The sequence below is a fragment of the Orycteropus afer genome, unplaced genomic scaffold, assembly GCF_000298275.1.
Source record: "Orycteropus afer afer isolate SDZICR_OR568_19922 unplaced genomic scaffold, OryAfe1.0 scaffold00042, whole genome shotgun sequence".
NCBI lineage: Eukaryota > Metazoa > Chordata > Mammalia > Tubulidentata > Orycteropodidae > Orycteropus > Orycteropus afer.
In genome coordinates this window covers 13,678,971-13,695,813 of record NW_006921629.1, presented here as the reverse complement: position 1 = coordinate 13,695,813, position 16,843 = coordinate 13,678,971, and the positions used below count along the sequence as shown (strand labels likewise).

The following is a 16,843-nucleotide window of genomic DNA, read 5'->3' as shown; positions in this document are numbered from 1 at the left end:
CATTAGCTGAGAGGGTCAGGCTGGAGGACCTCATCCTGCTGAACAGCATTTTGCCCCCTTGACGTTCTCAACGAACAGGTCCCAAGTCTTAGTGACGAGGATTGCCCAACAGGTGCCTTTAGGCCGGGAAGTTGTGTTTTCATCCACCTGACTCCTGAGTGGCCAGGCTTCCCTGAGCACTCATATACCTACACCTGTGACCTTAGCCCACCATGACTGGCTCCAGTGTGGCAGGAGGTGGGAGTTGAGTAAAGCTGGGGCCTGGGTTAGCTACAGAGGAGATGATGGTCTCTGTCACCCCCCAGAGCCTCTTCCCCATCCAAAGCTCTTTTTTAAAAAACGAAAAAAACTAAACGTGTGGCCATCAAGTCAATTCTGACTCATGGCAACTTCATGTGTTACAGAGTAGAACTATGCTCCCATAGGATTTTCTTGGCTATAATCTTTACAGAAACAGATTGCTAGGCCTTTCTTTTGTAGGGCCACTGGGTGAGTTTGAACTGGCAGCTTTTAGGTTGGTAGTCAAGAGTTTAACCAATCGCATCACCCAGGGTCCTAAGCCTGCAGACTCCTGGCTGGGCATCTTGTCCAGCTCAATTCCAAGAAACACCACCCCACCTTGTCCAGTAACCTGAAACACCAGAATGTCCTTGAGCCAGAAGAAACAGCCCTGATTATGGGATTATAGCCCTAGCTCCTGGGCCTGGCACTGGAAGCCCCTCTTGTCCCAATCAGTCTCCCTTGCCTCCTCTTTAGCCACACCACACCACACCTCTCCATGATTCATCACCTGCCTTTGCCTATCCTATTGCATCCTGGAATTCCCTCCCCAACACCTTCTCCTGTTACTTACCAGCTCCCGGGCCAAGATGTCATCCCTTCCTCTGCCCAGAGGTGTGCCTTCAGCATGAACTTTACTTGGGTTCTTATTGTTAGTTGTAGATGATTCCGAGTCATGGTGACCCCATAGGGTTTTCTTAGCTGTAATCTTAACAGAGGAGCTCTGGTAGTGTAGTGCCTAAAGCACTTGACTGCTAACCAGAAGGCTGGTGGTTCAAACACACCCACCACTCCTCGGAAGGAAGGTTGGACAATCTACTCCATAGCGATACCCTCTCGGAAACCCAAGGAGGGGTCGCCATGAGTCGGGTCCAACTCGACGGCACATAACAACAACACAACAATCTTAACAGACGCAGATTGCCAGGCCTTTTATTCTGTGGCAGTGCTGGGCGGGTTTGAACCACCAGCTTTTATGTTAGCAGTTGAGTTCAAACTGTTTGAATCAACCAGGGACCTTTCACTTAGCTTAGCTGAGGGTGGAGCTGAGTCACCACTGACACCAAAATGGGCACCAGCAATAGCATGTTCATGGAACTGACATAAAGGAGCCTTCTGATTTTCCTCTCCAGCCACTGGACTCAGAGGTGTGAGAGGGGGTGATGTTTAACTCTTGAGAAGCCCTTGACCATTTTCAGATACACCATCTGGGAGCTAAGCCTCACAGGGGTTCTCCCCACAGGACTTGTGGGAGGAAGCTTCAGAACCTGAAGCTGGAAACTTCTATGGATTTCTGTGAGAACAGGAGGCATCTGGGCCGGAACAGCCATGTCCAACACACCTCTTGTGCATAGCTGGAGAGTCTGCAGTTCAGAGAAGGGCAGGAAGTGGCTGAGGTCACACAGCCAGTGAATCCCCACGGGGACCATGGTATCCTAGCTCCAGCCCAGACTAGCTGCCTCCTTCTCAAGAGAAATCAAATATCCTTATGCATCTTTTTCCTTGTAATTTCAAAGGCAGCCCAGCTCACAAGCCCCAAGCATCAAATCCTGGATCAAGGGGCTATTCAGCTTGTGATGCCAGATCCCAAGGGAGGGCTGAGACTGGAGGGAGGGCTGAGCTCCAAGCCCAGACCCTGGAGCCTATCACATCCAACCACGAAGGTCAGGGAGGACGCCCACGGAGGCGGGGCTGGAGCAAGCAAAGGTCGGGAGGTTTGCATGGGACTAAGTCATTGCTCCTCCGCAGCCCGTCCAGAGACAGGCACAGCCTGGCACAGCCAAGGTGGCAATCAGCAAGTGAACAAGTGATCCCTTAGCCAAGCACCAGAGGAGGGGGGAGCAGCTCCTGCTCATGGGTGGAAAGAACATGCCTCCCCACTGCTGCCCGCCTGGAAGCTGTTGATCTCCTGCAGGGCCTGCTGAGCCCAGCTGCTCTGAACCCAGCAGCAAGTGTGGGTCTCACAGAGTCAGCCTTTACCAAAGGCTGTGCTGGGAGTCCAAGTGTGGGTGGGGAGAGGGTGCAGAAAACGGCACTGCCAGGAGTATGGCTGGCAGCATGAGAGCACTTCGGCGTGGTCCTGTGGGCAACTCTGCCTGTGAAGGTACAGGCGTGGGAGCTGCTGCATGTGGGTCTGTGGAGCCTGGAGACACATCTGCCCCGGCAACCTAAGAGAAACCCATCTCCCGCATCACCGTTTGACCCCTTCCTTTGGTTCAGAGGGTGAATTCACCCAGAGGTGTTCTGTGCCTTCCTGACCCTGCAGAGTGGGGAAGCTGGGTCAGAGTGGGTCTCAAAACACCCATGCTGAGCAGCCCCTGAGTTTCCCCACTTCAAGAGAAAGCCCTGCATCCTGGGCCTGGACCGGTCCGTCTCTCTCCATCGTACTCCCAGAAGAGGTACCCCAAGGCGAGAAATAACAGTGCTGGTCCAACGGCCAGCGTTCCACAGGCTTCATGCTGCCCCACACTTTAATTGAAGCCCCTTGGCAACCAGGCTGAGGACCCCAGACAGGGCTGGCCTTGTGCTGGTTGTGGGAGCAGACCCAGGCTTCCTGCGGAGGGTGCTGACAGCTCAATTCCCAGCCCCGCCACCAGGCCTGGCAGCTTTCTAGAGAGGATAGAGGAAGTGGCAGGTGCGGCTCAGCCGGGCTCCTTCAGCCACAGCCAAAGGTCACGGAGGCCCCACAACCATGGAGGGCAGCAGAGGGCTGGGTGTTCAGACCGGGTGGGTGGGGCCTCCTCACTGCAGGTCCTCAGGGGTCTTCTGTAGGGGCTTCCATACCAAGAAGCAGTCCTTGGCTCTCTATATCCTTGCTGTCTGGGGTTCCTGTAGGACGAAAGATGCTCAACCAGCCTCAAAGGAGGCAGGTACTGTTTTGGGACCAGGCCTGGGCACAATCTGTCTGGAAATCTTCTAAATTCAGTTTGTAAAATAAATTCCCAATCTCACCCCTTCTGACTATCCTCCCTGCCACCTCCATGGTCTTTGCAGCATCTTGTCAACCCTGCAGCTAGTGATACTTTTACAACATAAATCTGACCGCCTCCTGCTCCTCCCCCTGGAAGCCCTATAGAGGCTCCCCTCTCACTCAGAGTTAAGGCCACAGTCTTTACAAGGGCCTACCAGGTTCCTCATACTCTGGCCTTGTTACTCTGCCTTCATCCTCTACCATTCACCTCATTGCTCCTGCCCCAGCCACACCGGCCTCCTTGCCAGTCTTCACACACATCAAGCACACCTCCACCACAGGGCCTTTGCACAGGCTATTTCTTCTGCTGGATGCAGAACTCTGCTCCCAGATAACTGCTTGGCTCACTCCCTCACCTCCTTCAAGCCTTTGCTCCATTGTCACCTGTGTGGTGATGACCTCCTGGGCCACCTTATTGAAGATTCCAACCTGCTCCCATCTGTCCCTCACTATCTCCTTCCCTGTTTTGTCCCTCCATAGCACTTGTTACCTCAAATTTACTTTCTTTCTTTTCTTTTTTCTTTTTCTACTTGTGTTACTCAGTCTCTACCCACTAGAGGATCAGCTCCATGAGGGCTTGAACTTGGCCTATTCATTGACTCCTAGCATCTGTAACCTTGCCTGCTATGTAAATTAGTTGCCATCGAGTCAATTCCAACTCCTGACAATCCCATGTGTATCAGAGTAGAATTATGCTCCATAGGATTTTCAATGGTTGATTTTCTGGAAGTAGATCACTAGTCCTTTCTTCCAAAGGACCTCTGCGTTGACTCAGACACCAACCTTTCAGTTAATAGGCAAGTGTGTTGGTTGGTTGTACTCCCCAGGAACAAACTCTTGACACTTAGCAGGGGTGTAATCAATATTTCTAAGTGAATGAATAAATACAAAAATGAGCAAACAAACTGGCCAGGGTTTCCTGACCCTGTGAAGTTTAGCTCTGAGCCTGGCATGGGTAGGAGGGGTGGAGGTACCTGTGCCAGGCTGCCGGGCCAGCGTCTGGTCTCTCTCTAGGTGCAGTGCAGTCAGCAAGAAGCAGCCCCCACCCAGGACGATGACAAAGGTGCAACACAGGAAGCTCTGTTGCAGGCTGAGGAAGCGCTGCAGGTAGGAGTCGGGGCGCCTGGCCCGCAGGGCACTGGAGATCTGCAGAGGAGGGAGGCTGGGTCTGCCAAGCCCACCAGGCCACGCTCCAGGGTTTAGCATGTGGTGGTTCCTCCCCAAGATTCTTCCCACTCCACCCATCCAACACTCAGGCCTTACAAGTCCAGTGAGGTAGGGGCTGCTGGCGTCTCCCAGGACATGGCCCACTGTGATCTGCAGCGCCTCTGCTGTCCCTCGGCACCTGGGCACCACCACAGACTGCAAAACACAAGGCAGCAGGAAAGCTCCCGCAAGTGAGAGTACAGAGTGGAGACACTTCTCACCTACCTCCTGTTTCCCACTTGCCAAAGACAAGGGCCTGGAAGTGTAACAGGTTGGCCAAGTGAGTGGCCATTAGAACATCAATCCTGTGCCCTGGGATGGGGTGCCAAGGGCCTCCCTTAAGGTTTTGCTCTCAAACTGGGAGGAGGCCAAGTGTCCATCAACTAATGAAGGGATAAACAAAAGATGGCATATACATACAATGCAATATTATTCAGCCATAAAGAGAAATTAGATTCTAATACATGCAATACTATGGGATGTACGTGAAAGCTAGACAATGAATAACGAAGACTGAAGAAGAATTGATGCAACTGAATTATGTTGTTGGCAAAAAAAAAATATTGAATTTGCCCTAGATGGCCAGAAGAATAAACAAATCTGTCTTGGAAGAAGTACAGCCAGAATGCTCCTTACAAGTCAGGATGGCAACTCTTTGTCTCATGTACTTTGGACATGTTATCAGAAGGGACCAGCCCCTGGCGAAGGACATCATGCTTGGTTAAGCAGGGGGTCAGTGAAAAAGAGGAAGACCTTCAATAAGATTGATTGACACTGGCTACAACAATGAGCTCATACAGGGATTGTAAGAATTACTCAGCACCCAGCAGGTAGTATTTGGTTCTGTTGTACAAATATTTGGTTCCTGTGAGTCGGAACCAACTCCGTGGCACCCCACAACCACACATAGATAAACATTAAACACATTATGCTGCAATAAATCAAATACAAAAGAACAAATATTATATGACCCTACTTATATGAAATGTCCAGAGTAGATACATGCATAGGGACAGAAGGTGGATTAGTGTTTGTCACAGGGAGAAGAAAGGAGCAGTTAATGCTTAATGGGGACCAAGCTTCTATGTGGGATGATATAAAAGTTTTGGGAACAAATAATGGTGATGGCTACACAGCATTGTGATGTAATCAATGTCCCTAAATTATACGTTTGAAAATAGTTAAAATGGAAAATTTTATGTTCTATGTTTTTAATCACAATTTTTTTTTTTTTTTTTTTTTAAGCAAGTCTGGGCAAGGACCAGGCATGGCTGTGACAGGAGTGGTGGGGCTGAGGCAGCCCAGCTCGGGGATCCAGGAAGCTGCAGTGCAGGCTGGTGGAGTGAGAAGGGACGCGCAGCCAGGTATCTGCACGCCCAGGCAGCAGTAGGCACAGTGCAGAGGGCTTCTCTCAGAAAGTTCTAGTCCAACCAGGCAGAGACCCAAAAATGTCTGGCTAGAGAGGCCCAGACAACTCCATGGAAGAGAGTGAGGCGGGCACTACTGCCTTCTCATACCTTGGTGGGGCTGGTTACCTAGGAGGTGGCAGTTAGGAATACGAACTCTGGAGTCAGACTGTTTAAATTCCAATCCCAGATCCCTGCACTCACTAGCTGTGTGACTGTGGGCAAATCACTTCACCTTTCTGTGCCTCATCCTCAAATGAGGATAATAGCACCTACTTTAAGAGCTATGCTGTTATTACTAATCTGGTAGCTGGAGACTTTATGTCCACATCAAATCAAAATAATGCCCTGTGACTCTGGGAGGCAAAATGCTTCTGGAGTTTTGAGAATGCTGTGCCTTCTGGGTGGCTCAAATGGTTAAGTGCAACTAACCGAAAAGTTGGAGGTTTGAATCCACCCAGGGGTGGCTCAGGAAAAAATGGCCTGGCAATCTACTTCCAAAAGATTACAGCCATTGAAAATCCTATGGACCACAGTTCTACTGACACACATGGGGTCACCATGGGTTGGAACTGACTCAAGAGGAAGTGGTTTGGTTGTTGCTGTTTTTTGGTGCCTACTGCCCAGTATGCCTTCCCCTCTCTGGTCCATCCAAGCAACATGCCTACTTGTCCTTCAGGACTTAGCTTTGGAGTCACTTCCTCTGGGGCGCCACCCCAGAGTTCAGATGCCTGCCCTGAGCACCCACAGGCCACATGCACACATCACTCAGGGATGGGAGGATCCTTTCTTTGTCTGCTTTCTCTTACCCTCAATACTTTCTAGGCAGGTCTTCGATCACAAACCCCTTGTCTAATTCCTCTCAGGTCCCTGGGGTCCAGTGAAGCACCAGGCACAGTGAGGAGTAGCTGAAAGCCTGCCAACCAATGCAGCCAAGTAGAACCATCTTAGAGACTGGTCCCAGGAGAAACCCTGCCAGAGCCCAGGGCCGCAGCAGGAGAGGTTGGAAGGGGAGGAGAAAAGAGAGAAGAGTAGGGGGAAAAGGAAGGGAGAGGAGGAGGTTCCCTGTGAGCAGAGGCCACACACACACACACACACACACACACACACACACGGTTCTAACAGGGCAGTCACAGAGAAGTTTCCACCCCAAAGCCCCATCCCAAGGCCGGGGTGTCCATAAATCTGAATCCAACAGAGAATAATAACAAGGATAACAGTAATAATTGCCAACACTTATTGAGTACTTCCTGTATGCATTTTATATATCAACTCAAACAACCCATGAGGGAGATGCAATTACTCTCTGAGTTTTACAGATGAGGAAATTGAGGCCACAGGGAGGTTAAGTAATGTGCCCAGGATCACCCAACCAGGAAATAGCAGAGCTGAAATTGACCCAGGACCTGGCCCTTTGACCACTCTAATGTCAGAGGCAAGGAAGAGCTTTTTCAGAAATATTGATATTTGGGGAGTGGAGAGAAGGAGGAAGGACAAGCTCATCCCTAGCCCTGCAGGCAGATGGCACAGTAACGGACAGAAAGGTGGGAAGGACATGCCAGGCAGGGGCACAGTGAGGACAAAGGTGCGGAAGCAGGAGCACAGAGGCTGGGAGCCACGGGGGTTCTGGTGACAATGAGGACGTGTGGGTGGGCAGGTCGGAGGGGCAGAATCCCTGAGCTGCTGCGGCCAGACCCTGAGGGAAGCTGGGCCTCCACCCATCACCAGGACCTGACAACAGGCTGAGAAGAAACTGACCACAGCTTTGTACCTCCGGCAGGTACTTCCTTCTCACCCCATAATTATGCTATTACTCACTGGTGGTTCTGGGGAGAAGGGCAGGGCCCCCAGAGGGTGGGCTCGGGAGTGTCTGAAAAAGTCCAAGTGGGGCCCAGGCCTTGTCAGACTCAGTCTCTTCCTCTCCTCCCAGGAACTTCAACCTGCTGGACCCAGACTGGCTGCTGCTGCCAGTTGTGGAAGAGGGAGAGCCACCCCCACCCCTAACCCAGCCTATTCTGGGTTCTCATTGTCTCCATACAGCCTGGGGGCCAAGGCTGGGCCTTGTCAGCAGCTGGACAGCCCAGGGAGTAATTATAGAAGTGAGATGCTTTTGGGTTCCCAAAACTCTAGGCTCACTCTATTTTGAGACAAACACACCTCTGTTTTGGGCTCTCCCATCTTAGAAGGGCTATTCCCTTTATACCCAGGGACAAAACCAGCACCGCCCATGGGCCTGCAGAAAGTTAGAGCGGCAACCACCAACTGCACACTACCTGGCAGCCTGCCTCCTGCTCCCCACTCAGCGTCACACCCAGACACCCCTAAGAGGTGAGACAGGCGAGTAAGCAGACGGCTCCCTGGGGGACAGAGGCTGAGCAGGGAAGCGATGAGATACCAGGCAGAGGGGGAACAGAAGGGTGATAACCCTCCGGGGGGATTTGGGAAAATCTGCTGATGAGGTGGGGCTGAGCCCGGTGGCTAGATTCCAGAACACCAGAGGACAGGCCTGAGAAAGAGGAGCCAGCTCTCCCCGCCTGTTCTGCACTATGGGAGGGCGGACTGAGCCGACTCTGGGCCACCCCAGTGGGCACAGGGTCCAGACAGACAGGTGGGTTGGGAAGCAATTGGACAGCTCGTCATTTGGTTTGGGAAGACAGGCTGCTCAGCCTGGGGAGAAGCAGGCGTGGGAGGCAAGCTCAGTGTTCCAGGGAGCCGTTCCCTCTGAGGTCGAGGGCCGAGCTGGGCTGGAGAGGTTGTCTTAGCTGTGACTAAGCCACATCATTTTCATCAACAGAGCTGCCAGGAGGCAGGGGCTGCCTGGGGTTCAGGGAGTGAGCTCCCCGTCAGAGGAGTATGTGAACAGGAGGAAGACTGGGCTAGTTGGGATTTTTAGGAGGATTTGTGGATTTGGGGAGCTGGCTGGGCTAGACCAGTGTTTGTCAAAGTGTGCTCCAAGGAACATCTACATCAGAATCATGTGGGAAGTTGAAATGCAGATTCCCTGGACCACATCACAGACCCACTGAATCAGACTCTGTGGACAGAGGGCCTGGAATCTGAATTTGTAACAAGCACGCACCTCCTACTTCAGGTGATTCTTATACACAAAGAAGTTTGAGAACCACTGGACAGCAAGCCCCTGAGGTCCCTTCTCCAGAGAATCTGGATTCTCCTCCTGTGAGTAACTGGACCACAGAGAGTCATGCCCCTGAGTGCATCCCGAAGCACCTTGGAAGAAAGGCTTGGCAATCTAATTCCGAAAAAACAGTTCTACTCGGACACAATGGGGTCTCTCGGAGCTCCAGTAGCATAGTGCCTAAGACACTTGACTGCTAACCAGAAGACTGGCGGTTCAAACCCACCAGCCACTCCTCGGAAGGAAGATTGGGCAATCTACTTACGTAGTGATACTGCTTTGGAAGCCCAAGGAGGGGTCACTATGAGTTGGGTCTGACTCGACAGCACATAACAACAACAACATGAGTCAGGTTTAACTTAATGACAACTGTTCCTGTTGTTTTTTAAAACACCCTACCTATTTGATAACTGAGGATACAGAGCTCCAGAGAAGTTAAGTCACTTGGCCAGGGTCATGTAGCCAGTGAGTGGTAGGGCTGGGAGTTGAAACAGGTGGTCAGCTCCCGAGTCCTAGCTCCTGGGCTATTTGACTCTCTCACCCTCTGACCCCACACACCAGGCTCTGAACTTCCAGAGACCGGTAGTCTCCCTAGTCAGCACCTGGGCTTCCTTTCCAGCCCAGAGTTGTTTACCTGAGTGTTCCCCTTCCCCCAGCCACCTGCTGTCCTACTTCCACTCTCCCTCTACATGCGTGTACACACATCCACACACACCTACACATTCCTCCTTGCTCTCCCCAGGCCCCTGCCCATAAGGAGCTCATCTCCTCAACCTCAGGCTAGCAAATAAGACCTCTCTCTACTTCCTACCACATACTCCCTTCCCCACACACTTCCTGTCCCAAAACTGTCCCTACCCTGCTGCCTCTGTGCAAGAGCATCAGGTCTCCTCTCTGAGGCTGGCTCCTTCCTGGATCCCACTCCCTACTGGACCTCCCACAAGGGGCTTCCTCTCTCTAGCGTCCCTCCCAGGGTCTCCAAGCTTTTCCCTCTCAGGCCACTCCCTCCCCACCCCTGGAGACTTGCTATTATTGCCTAACTTCTTGAAAAGCACCACCAGCCTTCCCTGAACCTCTGCTAACTCCAGCGACCACCCTCTCTCCTGTTCTCCACGCACCTTCTCGAGGGATTTGTGTATGCTCCCGATCCTCCACCCTCACCTCCAAACTCTCTCCTCAGCCTGCCCCAGGAAGGCGCCTGCCCCTACACTCCACAGACCAGGCCCCAACAATCTGCCCCTTTCCTGCATTTGACCCTGTGACCACCCCTCCTAACTCTTCCCCCTTTGTCTTTGCCAGGAAAGCAGCAGCAGGAGGAGCAGAGCTCTATGGTCTGTGAAGCTTGGTCCAGCTCTGGCCACTGAAGAACAGAAAGACAATCTTGGACAGAGGGCTTCAGGAAGGTGGAGAGATAGGGGTGGCGGCCCAGAAGCCTTCCTGGGGTGGTTGACTTTGCTAAGCTTGGGGTTTGGAAGCCTAAAAGCCAGGGAGGGACTGTGAGGAGCACTGGGGTGGATGGCAGCATGTCCAGGCAGCTCTCCAGTGGAGCCAGATGGGTCAAACCTGGCTGGCCGGGCCCAGGGCCCCTCCCCCACCTCAGCCATCCCTCCTTGCTCCACAGAGTCATCTCTGCCAGGTTAATCATTCATTCTTGCACACACAGACACTGGAGGACACAGACACACTCTTCACATATCTGTGGGGCTGTCATGTGGAAAAAGGAGCAGCGCCGTGGGGGACCATGATGAAGCTTCGGGGGGAGCAGGTTTCAGCTCCATTTGAACTGCCTGAGAGAGAACAAGCTATGTTGGGGGGCAGGGGGAAGGGAGGAGTTTAAAAGTGGACAACCACACAAAGTTTGCTGACACATTCCCATTGACTGGGGGCTTTCTCGCACGTAAGCTCCTTCACCCTGCCAGGCAGGTTCTGATCATCCATTTTTACAGATAAGGAAACTGAGGCCCAAGGCCACATAGCAGGTCTGTGGGTGATTCTGGGCTGGAGCCCAAGTCTCCCATCTGGAGGGAGGGGCAGAGAGGACCCCACAGCAGATAGCCCTACCCTAGGAGCCATAGGGAGCATCGTAGCCCTATCCACACTTGCTGAGCTGGGGGCCACAGGAGAGAGGGTCACAAGAGCTGCCTGAGGACAGAGCAGACCATCTCAGCAGAGAGTGAGCATCCCATCAACAGCTGTATTCAAGCAGGTCCTGTTGACTAGCTAAATGACTACCAACCCCAAAAACTTTTCCAAACCTTTCTAGGGTGCTCAGATTTCTTTGGAGAATAAAACCAGTTGCTATCAAGTCAACTCCAACTCATGGCAACTCCATGTGTGTCAGAGTAGAATCAATGTGCAATGGCTGAGTTTTTTGGAAATTGATCTCCAGGCCTTTCTTCTGAGGCACCTCTGGATGGCCTTGAACTCTAATCTTTCATTTAGCAGCCGAGCCATTAACCCTTTGCACCTCTCATGGATTCCCTTTGGGTGGCAGAGGATGAGAAAGTGGAAACCTTGAATCATGGTCAGAGTCTCAGCCAGTATTTGCAGAGGACTTTCTCTGTGCCAGGCTCTGGGCAGAAGCCTCACACCAATAATCTCATTTCAATCTCACAACAACCATGAGGGAGGTACAATTATTATCCCCATTTTCCATATTGGAAAGCTGAGGCTCAGAGACACAAAGTAACTTGCCGAAGATCACACAGCTAGCGAGCTCCAGAACCGTGGCTGGAACCCAGGTTTTTTTCTTTAGCCCACCTTCATGTCCCTGCACTGGACCACCCTCAGGACAGCTATCCACTGACTGTCAGACTGGTCCAGTCCCCATGTGCCCAGTACTGGGCTGTGCTAACACCTTCCACAGGTTGCTCCTAGGTCTGAGACGCTGTGTTATCCACAAGGACACAGCCCTTTACAAGGCTCAAAGCAAGGCTTCAAACTGGTTCGAACCAATTCAGTCATGACTGACATGGCCAAATTGGAACAAACTCAAATTTGTAAAATGTGGGTATACTAGAATGATAACCAGAGTGGGAAAATTTACAGGTTGAAACCTCGGAATGGGAACTCAGAGGAGGTCATAAGCCCTTTCAAGAACCTGATGCAAGAGATTGGATTATTGCCAAGACTATGGAGAGCAACACACAGTCAAAGCAACCATCCACCATCTTTGAGCAGGCCTGGGCATTGCTGTTTCTGATTCTGCCAATCAAGAGATTTGGTTGCTATGCAACTTGCACACTGCCCAGGTCTTCTAAGAGGGAGATTAAGTTTCTACCAAGGCATTGACCCATAATTTTTCCCATTTCAGTTATTATTCTGGCACACCCACATTTTACAAATTCAACTCCATTTTGGTTTTGCTTTGTTGGCCATGACTGAGCTAGGAAGAACCATTTCAAAGCCCTGGTTCAAAGTTCTTCATTACATGTTTCCCATGGGAGATGGAGAATGAGGCTCAGAGAGGCCCTGTGCTGGACTCTGAACTTAGCGGTCATGTGAACAGGACAGTGTCAGACTCTGTTCTTTCCCGAGCCAGTCTCCCTGAATTGTGACCCAGAATCGGGGGCAGGCTGGACCCACCTGGGTTCAACAGCTGCAGCATTGAAATCCTGCATCCCTGTGTCCACACACCCCAGAGTGGAGGCTTGCTGAGAAGTTGCCCTAGAGTCAAAAAGCCTAAGCTCCAGTCCTGCCTCAGAGCCTTGGCATACTGTGTGACCTTTGTCCAGATACATGCCATCTCTGAACCACCATTTGCTCATCTGCAAAATGGGGGTGATGGTCAGAGGACATGTGTTTGACTAGAGTCAATAGTCTAAGGTAACTAGCTGCTCAGTGACCTTGGTTCCCTACCCTACAGTCTCTGAAGCCTCTCCCTACCCCCAGGAACTTCAACAGCAGAGGTCCAGCCCTGAGCTGGACAGACTCCAGACCTCCTTCTCAAGAGGGCCCAGGACCAGCCCCCACCCTGACTCTCACACTTACCAGCAAGATGTCAGCAACCACTGCCCAGTTGCAAGATAGCAGAAGCTCCCCAAGGGCCAGGAACACCTATGGACAGAAGGTGGCCCAGGTGAGGTTCCCAGACCCCAGTCACACACTACTTGAGGTGTCTTCCCAACTGTGGAGAAGGGGGACTGAGTTTCCATAGAAGAAAGCACCATGAAAACATACTGGGTTGGGCGAGGTCTGGGATTGTTTTTTAAGGATTCAAGGTAAGTAGACATTCCTATCTGGGCCAAGCCACATCGTGACACAGAGGAGAGTTCCAGGCCCAAGTCTGGGAACAGCACTCTCCCTAATGAACAGGTTTCATGGTCCAGCCCTCACAGTAACCCAAGCACCCAGTAGGAGGGAGCCAGAGTTCTCAGGCCCCTTTGAAAGATGGAGAAACAGATTCTAAAAGCAGAAAAGCCAAGGGACTGCCCATAGCCTGCTCCACCCTTGCCCTGTTAAGGTGCCTACTATGTGCCAGATAGCCTGCCTGGACCAGGCACACATAGACAGCACCACCCGCAGGTCACAGCCACGCACAGCCCTGCAGATCATTCTCTTCCCAGAGCAGCATGCGGAAGTGAGTAGGGCCTATAACTGAGTCCCAGTCTGGGCCAAGCCTTGTTTGAGGTCACCAGCCGACCCAGGGCAAAGCTAGGCTGAAACATAAGACTTCCAGCTCCCGTCCAGCACCACCACCCTGCCCTGGGCAGCTGTGGGGCTGGTGTAGCCTCGTGTGCCCACCCTGCCCAGCTCCCAATGTCCTCCAGTAGCCACAAGCCACTGTAGGCCCATCTCACTCAGCTCCCTGAACCCCCACCCCCACCTTGTGCCAAGGGATTAGGACAATCCTCATTCCCCTCACTCAAGAGGAGTTTAATGAGGTAACACAAAGAAGGAAGGAGGAAAAAAAAAAATCTTTCAAGAGCTTATTGCTGGAGTGGATTTAGTCATTCCTGGAGTCATGGGGCTGGAGCCTGGGCTGCCCAGTACCCAGGGCCTGATGTTCAGAGGCTTACAAGTACCAGGGCAGAGAGGCTGAAGGACCACTGCCTGAATCCCTGCTACATGCCAGGCATGTTCACTCCTGTCAGCCCACCCAACGTCTCAGCTACCCAGTAAGGCAGGTGTCATGATCCCATTTCATAGGCACACACATCAAGCCACCTCCTGGCCAGCCTCTCATCCCCTGTGGCTGACCCTGCACAAGGTAGGGGTGAGGAGACTGTTGGGGGAAAAACAGCTCTGCATGGCCTTGGCAATCACAGTGTGTGGCAAGGCTGGCTGGAGGGAAATCAGAGGAAAGCCTGGGATGATGATGGAAGTTGCAGGTGGAGGTGACAGTGAGCAGAACCCTGAAAAGTGGGCAGGATCAGGACTGGCCAAGAAGAGCCACACATCCAAGCCAGGCTGAGGACCACATGAGCAGAGGCCAGGAGGCTAGAATGCACCTGCCATGCTGGTGGGGGTGAGCAGGCAAATATGGCCCAATGGGGCAGAACACAGGCAGGGCAGACCCTGCAGAAAGAAGAGCTTCACTTGTTCCCATGTTCCCGGCAGCTGCAGCCCCAGGCCCTCCACACTGGGAGGCCCTGGAGGGCACCACTGGTCTCTCCCTGGGGCACGGCACAGGGCTGGGCCCCCACAGGGGTGGGAATCGGGAAGTCCTGGCAGGCAGGTCTCAGGCAGGGCGCCAGACAGGCCACGGACCTGCATTCCAGCATGTCAGAGTCAGACAAGAGTCCTCCTGGAGCCACATGAAAGCCCTGCCCTCCTCATACCACCCTCTCTTCCAACTTCTGGGCCACTTCCACCTGCAACGCCAGGCCGCTCCTCCCCTCACACCTCTAGCTTGCAGTCACCATTGCCGTTTCTCCACAGAGTCCAGGACTCGGTCACGCTGAGCTATCCACCCCCTGCTTGTGCTGCAGTCCCCTCTTTTGTCTCTCCCCTGCCCCACAGGACATACTGAAATACACCTTTTCCTTCCTCCAGCTGGAGCAGGGTGGGTCCTGACCCCAAAATAGAGCCGATGGAGGGAGGCTGCAGCCACAATGGGGCCTTTCAGGCTGAAGGAGCCGCCTGTGGATGCCAGGTTTCCTCAGACACACCTGGAAACCGACTCTGAGCCGCCAGCTCCTGTCTCCACCCGGTGGCTTTGAGAGGAGAAGGGCTGGGCTGGGGAGAGGCTGCCTCCTAATCCTATAATTACAGAGTCTTCTGCAGCAGCCGCCTGGGCTTCCTTAGCTCAAGGAGGGGGCTCTCCAACAGAGGGCTCCCGGGGTAGATGGGCCCTAGCCCAACTCTGCCTTGCTGGGCAGCCCTGGAAAAGCCACTGCCCTCTGAGGCTTGGTTTCCTCAATTGTACAGTGATGAGGGTAGCCCAGGTGCTCTGATAGGCTCCTCTAGCGCCAACAGCCTGTGCTTCTAAAGCTCATCTCCCAGGTCCCATACAAATTGGGCGCTAAACTTCAAGGCTTCCCATGACCAATCAGACATGTGTTCCACAATGAAAAAACAAACAAACAAACAAACAAAAGGGCCCTAGTTTGAAATAAAGTCACTGTGAGTATTATTTCCTTGCTTAAAGCTAAGGATTCCAGAGCGGTGCAAATGGTTAAGCTTGGACTGCTAACTGAAAGTGTGTTGGTTTGAACCCACCCAGAGGCATCTTGGAAGAAAGTCCTAGCGATTTGCTTCTAGAAGGGCACGACCTTGAAAACACAACGGCGTGGTTCAGTTCTGCTCACATGGGGTTGCTGTGAATCAGGATCGACATGATGGCAACTGGTTTTTTTGGTTCAAAGCTACTCCTGCGTGGAAGTCTCAGCCCTGCAGTCCCAGGTACCTCCTGGACACTCTCTCCTGGGTGGCCACAGGAGCTTCACACGGAGCCGGTCCCCAAACTCATTCTCTCTCCGCAATCTCCTCTCACACATCATCTCCTTGCCCAGTGTGGCTGAGCCAGCCAGGATGCAGACTCCACTCACAACTGGCTGCCAGCAGGCTGCCAAAGCAGCTAACCCTCTGGCTCCCGCTTCAGGAATAAGAAGTGGCCTTCACCCAGGCCAGAAGCTGGGGGCCTCCTCTATGCCCTGCTCACTCTCACTCCTCCACAGATCACTGACTCCTGTCCATTTTTCATCCTAATGTCCCTCAAATCTGCCCCCTCCTGCTGTCTACTGTGGCTAGCCTGGCCCAGGCCTCATCCTCTCTCCCCTCCACGCCAGTTTCCCAGGCTCCACCACTCCTCCCCATACCAGCCCCTGAGGGGACTTTTGAAATGGAAATCTGACCCTATCCCTGCCTTCTCAGAGCCTGGCCATGCTTCTCTGCACCCTGCCTTAGCCCCTCCTGGGTGATAGGGCCTGGGAAAGCTGCCTGGAGCCTGAGAACGGTGGAGACACCAGCCCCTGGCCTCCTCCATCTCAGACACAGGAGAATGTCTCCTTAGAGCTGGGACAGCAATGATGAACATGCCCTGGCCAAAGAAGTTCTACACGCACACACACACACACACTGTCACGCATACACACTCACCTATGTATGCAAACACACAAGCATGCATAGACACATGCAGACTGAAGCACTCACATGCACACACTTGAGCTTCAACATGTGCACACTCACACATATGCACAGACATACATGAACATACAAAAAAAACTCTTATGGCAGATTATGCACAGGGAGATAACTCAGGGTGCAGAAGAGTATGAAGGGATGGACACTGGGAGGAGGTAACTGTGGGGAGGAAGTGGGAGGGGAGCTGCTGCATTGTAAATTTTGGTCAATGACATGAGACAAAGTGTATGTGAACTGCTGTATGAAAAGTGAATTTACTCT

At 52.6% G+C, this 16,843-nt stretch overlaps 1 protein-coding gene across 1 annotated transcript in view; it reads right to left on the bottom strand.

Moving 5' to 3' along the window:
- Positions 1 to 3,034: 3,034 nt before the first annotated feature.
- The window catches only part of SPNS3 (sphingolipid transporter 3 (putative)), a 58,479-nt gene continuing 44,670 nt past the window's right edge, over positions 3,035 to 16,843 (bottom strand). Inside the window, exons 9-12 of the mRNA XM_007937593.1 lie at positions 12,989 to 13,054; positions 4,514 to 4,612; positions 4,225 to 4,396; positions 3,035 to 3,108 (exon numbers count right to left, since the gene is read on the bottom strand). Of these exons, the coding sequence (XP_007935784.1) occupies positions 3,035 to 3,108; positions 4,225 to 4,396; positions 4,514 to 4,612; positions 12,989 to 13,054 (411 nt within the window). The remainder of the gene's footprint in view (positions 3,109 to 4,224; positions 4,397 to 4,513; positions 4,613 to 12,988; positions 13,055 to 16,843) is intronic.